Source organism: Gymnoscopelus braueri (assembly GCF_963280865.1).
Source record: "Gymnoscopelus braueri genome assembly, chromosome: 9".
Classification (NCBI taxonomy): domain Eukaryota; kingdom Metazoa; phylum Chordata; class Actinopteri; order Myctophiformes; family Myctophidae; genus Gymnoscopelus; species Gymnoscopelus braueri.
The window spans coordinates 1,147,118-1,157,762 of NC_137610.1; the positions used below are offsets into that span (position 1 = coordinate 1,147,118).

The 10,645-nt window shown below is 40.3% G+C and overlaps 1 protein-coding gene across 1 annotated transcript; it reads left to right on the plus strand.

Annotated features, from left to right (window-relative positions):
- The first annotated feature begins 1,596 nt into the window (after positions 1-1,596).
- Positions 1,597-4,407, plus strand: bcap29 (B cell receptor associated protein 29). Its single transcript, XM_080437370.1, has 5 exons — positions 1,597-1,716; positions 1,828-1,928; positions 2,117-2,264; positions 2,487-2,586; positions 4,165-4,407. Exons 1-5 carry the CDS (start codon positions 1,625-1,627, stop codon positions 4,189-4,191), a joined length of 468 nt encoding a protein of 155 aa, XP_080293496.1. The 5' UTR covers positions 1,597-1,624; the 3' UTR covers positions 4,192-4,407.
- The last annotated feature ends 6,238 nt before the right edge of the window (positions 4,408-10,645 follow it).

Below are 10,645 nucleotides of genomic sequence, written 5' to 3' on the forward strand. Positions count from 1 at the left end.
CTTAAGTAAATGTATCAATTCTGCAATGTAGAAGTACTCTGTTACAAGTAAAAGTCCGGAATTTCCAATTTACTTCAGTAAAAGCACAAAAGTATTGGTATCAAAATGTGCAGTAAAAGTACAAAAATGTTTGAAAATAGCCTAGGTACAAAATAGGCCTAAAGTGGTTAATGTATGTTTTATAATAATTTATATCTGCAAAGTAACTAGTAACTAAAGTTTTCAAATAATTGTAGTTGAGTAAAAGTACAATATTTTCCTCTGAGATGGAGTGGAGTAGAAGTAAAAGTATAGACAATTGGAAATACTCCAGTAAAGTAAAAGTACCTCAACATTGTACTTAAGTACAGTACTTGAGTAAATGTACTTAGTTACTTTACACCACTGGTGCTGTGTAGCCACGCCCTTGGAAGAGGCCGGCCTCTGAGGGCCTGTACAGGGGACAGGTGATGTTGTGTGGTCGGCAGTCTGTTCAAGCTTCTTGCACTCTGCCAGGCCCTCACGTCTTCAAACACCCGACCCTGCGGTATTATAGAACTATAGTTTGGTTCAAGGGACTCCTATAGCTTTGATCAGAGGTAAGAAAACTTTTCGGTTGGAGGTCTGATGGTGAGGCTGTGGATGGAGGCTTTCCATGGAATATTTCTGTGGAGCGTTATTGTAGCTGATATTGTTATTATTGGACACTTTTAAACACTTGATGGAAATAACAGCTTTACTTGTTTGTCCAGTTCTGCCCTCCTTTGCCTTGGTAGCAAACAGCTCCTTGACCTGCCCTCTGTTTCTGACCTTTTCCTGCATCACACTACACTCCTTTAATCCAGTGGTTCTCAGAGTGAGGTCTGGGGACCCCCAGGGGTCCTTGAGGGGGGTTCCAGGGGGTCCCCAGCAAAATGTGCAACTATAGCATAAAATGTTGGACATGTTGGTCACCCCTGCTTGTAGATCGGCTATTCTTGCTACTTTTGCATGGCACTCTTGTATGATGAAGTAGAGCATTAACTTAAAGGGACATTTCACTTTTTTTTAATCATTTAATCATCTACTCAGGCTTTTGTGAGCCCCCAGACAGTTTTTTAACCACTTAATAACACTCAATAATTAGTAAACTTGACCGTTGGCTTTGTCCTTGGTCTTCTCTTTTTTCCCCTCTACACCAAATCTGTTCGACCAAAATAGCAGATCTACAGCTTGTAGATCTGCTGTTTTTGGCAAATGTTCCCCCATAGGGATGCTAGGGTTCGGTTAGTGGTTAATGTAAAATAGAAAAAGTTCTTATCACACAAAGATTTGGCGGCCTCTCTGTTGTAACTCTGAGGACCCGCGGATGTTTTGCTTAATGTGGGTCCCAAGTTCAAATATGATTATTTTTAATAATCTTAATTTCTATGCATTTGATGTATTACCTCGTGTTTTCCTTGCTTATTGTAAATCGCTCTGGATTAAGAGCGTCTGCTAAATGCCTACATTGTAATATTGTACATTGTAGAACCACTGTCCTAGGGGTCCCAGGCCCCCTGTTGAAGTATCAGTGTGTGAATAATAACATAACACATTAATAACATTAATGTGTTATTGTCTGTTGTCTTGTCTTGCCAGTCAGTCAGTGTGTCGGTGTGTCAGTATGGGTCTCCAGTGGACGGCCGTGGCTTTCTTCCTCTACGTGGAGATCTTCCTCATCCTCGTCCTGTGTCTGCCCTTCTTCTCTGCCAGGAGGTACAGTATACCACAATCATCGATGGGGCTTCCAAGCGAATAGAATCTACAGCCTTTTTTCTATTCCTGGAAAGTTAGCATGCTGGAATAGAATGTTCTTCTGTCCTGTAGGTGGCGCTCTGTGTTTAACTGGAGAGTGTGGAGTTGGCTGACTCCGTACTGGAACAGAGTTTTCTTCGCTATGATCCTGGTGCTCATCATCCTGTTCGTAGGTAAAGTCAAAACCAATTCTTTATCACTATATCTCTGCTGTTCTACAAAATGTTCATTTTTCAGGAAATGACAAAGAAAAAGAAAAAAAAGTGGAGTTAGGAGGTTTTGTTCATCATTGATAAGAACAGCTGAATGGACCTCCAAGCAAAGACATTACATTGTGTACTGTATGTGTTGTGTTGTGTAGATGCAGTGCGTGAGGTCCAGAAGTACTCAGGACCACAGCATCAGCAGGAGGCCAAGCTGAATCCCACCCTGTTCGACCATCTGCACATGAAGCTGTTCAGATCCCAGAGGAACCTCTACATCTCTGGCTTCTCACTGTTCCTCTGGCTGTAAGTCATCTAACACTATGGTTCTCAAAGTGCGGTCCGGGGACTCTCAGGGGGTCCATTAGGGGGTTCTGAATTGCGGTGTACAAATGGGACCATTAATTGAATTGTATCGTTCTATGATATAACAACAAACTATTTAACTATATCATTGACATCATCAATGACTCATCACTTCTCCTCTCCTCTCCTCTCCTCTCCTCTCCTCTCCTCTCCTCTCCTCAGTGTTATGCGTCGTTTGGTGACCCTGCTGAACCAGCTGGCTGCGGCCACAGACAAACCTTTAGCCAATCAGACCCATGAGGGCCACCCGCACATCAAACAGGTGGGAGGAGCCCCTCATTGATTGATTGAATACTTTATTATTAGACAGAAATGTAAACGGCACGAGGTACAGGGGCCATGAACTCTTTTAACCCATTTAGACCGGGAAAGAAGCTGTCATTTTTAGATTTCTTTGGCTATTCAAAAATAGCACATATACAAGCTCGTAGTGCGGCACAGAGTGCTGCGCTATAAGCTTGTAGATATGCTATTTTTGAAAAGTCGTGAAAATGTGTGCAAATCTTTGAATATGTGTACTTTTTTTTAAAGCGAACATTTGTAACTCAAATCTTTGCTTCTGGGTTTTTTTTAATTCCTAACTGTTTTCTGAAAAACACATGTTGCTATCAGTGGTTCTCAGACTATTTCATGTCAAGGACCCCCAAAATGATATGTATATTGGCCGCAGACCCCCATCTCAAAATATGTTGTTCCAGGGACCCCCCAGAAGCAAAGATTTGAGTTACAAATGTTCCCTTTAAAAATATATATATATTCAAATATTTGCACAAATGTTCAAGATTTTTCAAAAATAGCAGATCTACAAGCTCATAGCGCGGCACTCACTTGGGGTCCGCGGGCAAATACATATTAATGTGGGGGTCCTTGACCTTGACACGAAAGACTTTGAGAAGCACTGCTCTAGGTGTCCTTTTGGTGGGTCCGTGACCCAGAAGTAGTAGTGACGCGTGATTTGGGAACGTACGGGCAAACCCCGCCCCCGACTGTCTCCAATGGCTGACTCAGGCCTGCTTGAGAGGTACAGTACATAGGTGGGCCTTGCTGTGTGTTTTGCCAAACAGTTAGTGACAGGACACGGTTACTAAAAGAAACACAATATAAAAAACAGCTTTTGTGCATTTGTGCAGTAGGAGAGGCGTTCTCACATGCCCAAATCTCCTCTACAGTTTGCAGTATAGTATAGTACAGTACTTACTCACGTGAGATATAATGACAGTACAGACTACTGAGACTAGGTATTTGGTGATGAGAATGATCAATATTAGCTTCCATGATCCATCCATCTGCAGGCTGGCAGACGCTGTACCTTAATCCATTGAAATAAAGAAAAGGAACGGATGGTTTTCTGCTGAGGAAACAGCAATGAAAGCGACCAATTCCAGAATAATCATCATCTCAATATGTTCTATATATCATCTATATTCTATATCATTATCACAGGGATGAGGGGGATAACAGAGCTGCTCCTGCATGGGGGGGGGGGGGTTTGCCAACCGGTCCCGTACGTTCCCAAATCACGCCGTAGTGACCCAACAATGGGTCCCGAGCCAGCGTTTGGGAAACACTGATCTACATTGAAATGTGCTGATCCAGGATGTGTGTTTTCATCTCATATTGTGTGTGTGTGTGTGTGTGTGTGTGTGTGTGTGTGTGTGTGTGTGTGTGTGTGTGTGTGTGTGTGTGTGTGTGTGTGTGTGTGTGTGTGTGTGTGTGTGAGACTGTGTGTGTGTGTGTGTGTGTGTGTGTGTGTGTGTGTGTGTGTGTGTGTGTGTGTGTGTGTGTGTGTGTGTGTGTGTGTGTGTGTGTGTGTGTGTGTGTGTGTCTGTGTTTCCAACAGAACGCTGCAGACAAAAAGACTGAGTAACGCTGGACCATAATGATGAGGATGATGAAGGATGGGCCGGATTTACTTGGGGGTTGGTGGAGGGGGTCCATGCTTTTGCTTATGATATGATCTATCTATCTATGGGTGGGGATATGTTGCAATTTATTTTGTCTGATATGTTTGATTGTTTGATATTTATGTTTGAAAATATCACTCTTTAACAATGTCATTAGATAATAATGTTTCTTAACCACACTGCCAATCACGTAGATCTACGCGAACCTATTTAAAGCCGCCACGTGCCAATCGCGTAGATCTACGTGAACAAAAAAAATAAATATCCAATTTGACCTTGGGTCAAATTGGATATTTATTTTTTTTGTTCACCAAAAGAGACCAAGGAGATATGATTTTTCGAAGATCTAGACTCCTATCCACTTCCTTGTTAACTTAAAACTTAAACATTCTTGGTGGCCATATTTTCAAAATGTCTTGTCAACTTTTCCCCCTCAAAATGAAAGGAAAGAAAAAAACATACTAAGGGCACGGTCCCACCAAAACATGGTTGGCCGCTGTTAAACGCAGGTTGTGTCACAGTTTTTTGCAGCCAGCGCATTCTAAATACACGGAGTGACCCACCTGTCACTCACTCTCAGGACCCTCCCATGCAACAGCTACAACCAGTTGTTCTATCGCAAGCACCATGTCGCTTCCTGAGTCTTGGGACGGTCCGCCTTTGACTCACCCGATTGGACTGAGGGGGAAAAGCAGCATAGAGCGCATAAACACAAGATGTGCGCGACAAGCGGAAAGATGCGCAAGACCATGAATCCACGCATTTGCATTGACAAAGCATTGGCAGATTCCGCCCCATAGGTAAAATAAAAGTGCCTGTGACCGTGCCCTAAACAGAGTTGCAGTTCATTTCTTTCAGTAGAAAGCATGTAAGTAGCACCCGGGTGGGGCAGTGATAAAGTACCCACTACCATGGAGGTTGAGGGTTCGAATCCACTCCGGCTTTGTCAAGCGTCTGTATGACGTTCGCGGTAGGGTGATATTTGCAGTGGTGGAAAAAACTACTCAATTGCTTTACTTAAGTAAAAGTATCAATACTGCAATGCAGAAATACTCTGTTCCAAGTAAAAGTCTGGAATTCAAAATTTACTTGAGTAAAAGTACAAAGGTATTGGCATCAAAATGTGCTTAAAGTACCAAAAGTAAAAGTATAAGCATAATGTCCCATTTCACAAGTTTTCAAATACAATTATTTTGAAAATAGCAGATCTACAAGCTCAGAATGTGTCGCATTGCAACGCATTGTGAGCTTGTAGATCGGCTATTTTCAAATGGCCGAAATGTATACAGAGCTGAAGTGGTTAATGTATGTTTTGTAATAATAATCAAAATCTACAAAGTAACTAAAGTTTTCAAATAATTGTAGTGGAGTAAAAGTAAAATATTTGGATCCGAGATGTAGTGGAGTAGAAGTAAAAGTATTGGAAATTGGAAATACTCAAGTAAAGTACAAATACCTCAACATTGTACTTAAGTACAGTACTTAAAAACTGTACTTAGTTCCTTTCCACCACTGGATATTTGTCACTGCATGTACTCCTACCGGCTGGGGGAGGCACCTTTCTGTGATGGTCGGGAGGAGTAAGACAAAGGCTCCACGTCCTCCCGGTGGGGGCTCCTCACTGCCACTAGGTGAGTCAGTGGGATAAAACAGCAGTGACAACTCACCAGTGGTGTAAAGTAACTAAGTACATGTACTCAAGTACTGTACTTAAGTACAATTTTGAGGTTTTTTTCCTTTACTGGAGTATTTCCAATTTTCTATACTTTTACTTCTACTCCACTACATCTCAGAGACACATATTGTATTTTTACTCCACTACAAACTTTAGTTACTAGTTACTTTGTAGATTTAAAGTATTATTACAAATGAAACATACACTAACCACTTCAGCCCTAGACTTTGGCTATATGAAAATATATAATATATATATATATATATATATATATATATATATATATATATATATATATATATATATATATATATATATATATATATATATATATATATATATAAATATAATATAATAAAATCAAGCCTCAGATATACTCATTCCAACTAACTTCTCTCTGGCTTATAAAGCACTTTCACCTGCAATACCACATTGTCCTGTTTGGCACGGGCGCTATTGAGCCAGTTTGTATGCATGTTATCTCCTGGTTCTGTGTGGAAAAAGTAAAAAAAGAAAATAAGAAAAAAATAAGAAAAATAAGAAAATAAAAAAATGTGGTTGGTTGGAACTGAAAAACTGGAGGAATTGTTCCCTGACGTGACGTCACGTCAGGAACCAAATCAGTTTGGCCTGTTTTGAGACCAATTTACAGAAAACCCCAGATTTGCTGTGAAAGCCTGAGTGTTCAAACTGGGGTATTTTTGAGGATAGAAGAGAGGTAGGGGAGACCAAAAACACACAAAAAAGAAGAAAAAGTTAAAATTCATGGTGTAGTCCCTTTAAATAAAAAATGCGAGTACTTTTTCCACCACTTTAACTCAACAAATGTGTGTGGGGAGGAAATAATTGGCATAATGAAAAAAGGGTAAAAAGAAAGAAAGCATGTAAGTACTTGGCGGACGCAAACTCAAAGAGAGTCCGAGGCACACTGTCCAGTTGAAAACATATTTAAAAAGCCTTTATTGTAACATGGCGTGGCAAAACTTTCATAACCCTATACTGTTTAGTATGTCGTAACCTCCAAAGAGCACCTGTTTCCAGTTGGCTGTAATTAAGGAAGCCGAAGGACCCACTCTGCGCTCAACATTCTCCATTGTAAAAACAAAAAAGTAATTCTAAAATATCATATCTACAGGCTCACAACGTGTCACATCGCAATGCGTTGTGAGCTTGCAGATCTGCTAAATTTGCAATTTGTTGTGTTATTTATTATTCATTATTTTATGTAATTTTACCATTTTTTTCTGTTTTACTTCTTTAGTTTTTATCTTATATAAACTCTTATATAATGTGTTTCCTAGGCTTATTGTTTCATGTAAAGGTCCAATCCGCCATCTTGCAAACATTTCTGGCCATGAAATATGCTTTTTATTTGTTATCTGTGCGTGAAAAAACCTAACGTTTTCATATTTACACCAGTGTTGTTGTAGCCAGCACCACTGTGAAGCAGTTAGATTGTTCTTATTAATGAAACTAAGAAAGCAAAAGACGTCCAAAGTGACTAGCACGGTAGCTAGTCCAGTTGAATGTCTGGTGGACTCTGTTCCGGATACGGAAACGGTCTCTGTGTTTGCATGTATATGTGTGTGTGTGTGTGTGTGGAAATTACCAGATAGGCGGGCTTTAGACCGGAACTAAATACTGAACAGTACACATGCAAACCTTGTAAATTAGCTTCAAATAGCTGAAGTGGTTAATATTAAAGTCCATGACTTCCGGCCGCAGGAACATGGCGGCAGATTGAAAAGTGGCGTCCTCTCCTAACCCCTAAAATCAAACTAATACCATGAAATAAGAACCTAGAAAATAGAAATACAAGCTGATGGGGAATGAACCTCAGATCTGGATTAACAACAACGACATTTGACCGAAAAAAACAACAGCACCGTAAGATGGCTGACAAACAAAAGAAAGCCACCTGTCTTAAGACAACAGAAGACAGCGAAATGAAACAACTATTACTTGAAATGAAAAACTCCATCACCGGTATCACGGCAGAGATACAAGAATTCAGGTCGGAATTTAAAACACACCGTGAAGAGACGGAGCGAGACATGAAGAAAATAATAGACCAAACAACGGAACTCCGCCTCATAACAGAGAAAACACAAACCAGGGTGGACGATATGGAACACAGAGTGGGTAAGATACAAGACTCAACTATATCCCAAGAGCAAACCATTAAACAGCTAAAGCAGAAAATGAATGAGATGGAGATGGATTATTTAGAAAGTAAATCCAGGCAAAATAGTTTGCGCATCTTTAATGTCACTGAAAAGAGTGAGTGCGATGATATGGTGGGATTCCTGACAAAGTTATTCCATGAAGTACTGGAATTACCAGGAGAATTCAACATAATTCGAGCACACCGCATCTATAAGGAGAGCACAAAAGCCAGACCAATTATCGCCGCCTTCATGAACTTTGATACAAAGAAGAAAGTGATTCAAACGGCGTGGGGAAAGAAACAAGTGCTGTTTAATGGAAATAGAATATACTTCGACCACGACCTGACCACCAAAGTAAGGCAGAAGAGAGCCTTGTATAAACCGGGGGGGGGGGGTTAGAGTAGTAAATGTACCCCCACTCATGTCTGTATTTTTTTTATTTATTTTTTATTGACCTTTATTTATTCAGGGTAGTCCGTTGAGAGCAAGCTCTCTTTTGCGAGGACGCCCTGAGTACAACACAGATACAGTATACAAATAGAAAGCAATAGACAGTGTAGTAAGATATAGTTAACTATAGAAGAACATTAAAGAAAAAAGATATATTAATAATAATAATAATAATAATAATAATAATACAGAGATATAGAGAATACACATGATGTGAAATCACAGTGGCTATGCGAAACAGGTACATTCTTTACGTAATATCTCAATGAGAAGAACCTTGAAAGACTCTATGGAGATCAGACTATCCAATTTCAAAGAGACCTGGAGTTTATTCCATTTGTCGGAGGCATAAAATGAAAAAGCTGATTTTCCTTGTTCACTATTCATTCGCGGAATTTTGAGAGAAATATAAGCTTGTGAGCGTGTGCGATATCCCGAAGGATTGGTGTTTAAGAGAGAAGTTAAGTACAATGGGCCTCATTCAGCAACGGTACTTAAGAGGAAATTTCTTCTTAAACCCACTTAAGAAGTTTTTAAGAAGATTTAGGTATTCTCCAATGTTTTCTTAGCTGTGATCTGTTCTTAGGTAAGAACAGAATCTACGCACACTTTCTAAAGAGGATTTTTTTTCTTAGACCCATTTAAGAGGTTTTTAAGAAGATTTTGGTATACTCCAATGTTTTCTTAGCTGTGATCTGTTCTCAGGTAAGAACAGAATCTACACACACTGATGAGCACTCTTAGGCTGGCCTTTGAGTTCTTAAGTGTGACATATTTGTGCAAAAATAATTAATTCTCGAAGTTTCTTCAATTCTACAGTTGTATAATATAGGATTTAAATTACAATAATATTTTTATCATATCTTTAGAGCAGTGGTTTTCAAAGTGTGGTCTGGGGACCCCCAGGGGTCCTTCAGGGAGTTTCAGGGGGTCCACAGCAAACGAAGAACAGTTTAATCACTTTAACCCTATTTTATACTTTGTTTGAAAATAGCCGATCTACAAGCTCACAACACGTCCCATTACTGGCCATTTTGAGCTTGTAGATCGGCTATTTTCGAGACATTTTGATCTTGAAACATTTTCCCTGGCAGAAAATATTTTCAGGTGGGGGTCTGCAGCCAAATGCATGTCAATTTGGGGGTCCTTGACATGAAAATGTTTGAGACGGGTCTGAAATTACAATCTAACCCAAACGGACACGGTTGAGTTGAAGCCCAAGCCCCATACCTACCCCATAACCCCCCACCCACCCCACCTCATCACCCCCCATACCCCCACCCCCATATCCCCGACATTCGCCACACCCCCATTTTCCAGTCCCCTTCCTACCTGAAAGCCCCCCTATACCCACCCGTCATACCCATCCCCCCCACATAGCCCCCTACACCCCTCCTTGCACCACCATATCACCCACCACCCCACACCCCTATTTCCACCCCATTACATACCAAGCAGCTGCTACCTTAAAGACCCTCCATATCCACCCACCAGCTTTCAGTAATAAAATGTTTTATATCCACTACTAACGCTACTCCTGAACATGAAATATGGATAACATTTTTAACAGCTAATTTCAGCAAATGTACATTGATGTCTAGTTGTGATATGTTGATTAATGTGAGAGAAATAATAAAATACATTCATTAATTAAATAAAAAAAATTGCTGTTCACTTCAGAAGTACCTCCACATAACTATTAATTAATTTATTTTTATGTTTGGAGTCTGGTGTTCCACCATAGTTTAGGTATTCTTTACTTAATTCTCTCAATTTTATTTCTGTGTGTGATTTCCTGTGATTTCTGTGTGCAGCAATCACACACAGGTGTGACTGCAGGCAGAGCCATGCAGTCATGCCTTATATGGGGATTGGTGGGGCGGCTCCCTATGGTAATTAGGATGAACTGGCACACCCCTTCAAGTTACGAGGATTGGGATTCATCATCATCAAGAACATAGTTACGAACAATTCTGCCTTTTAAGAACGTTTCATGAATCTGACTCAACTTCTCTTAGGAATTCACTTAGGAAGAAATGCATGAGGCCCAATGGGAGCTTGCCACACAGGGCCTTATAAACAAATAAAGCACAATGTTTTTCTCTACGAGTGGTGAGAGAAGAC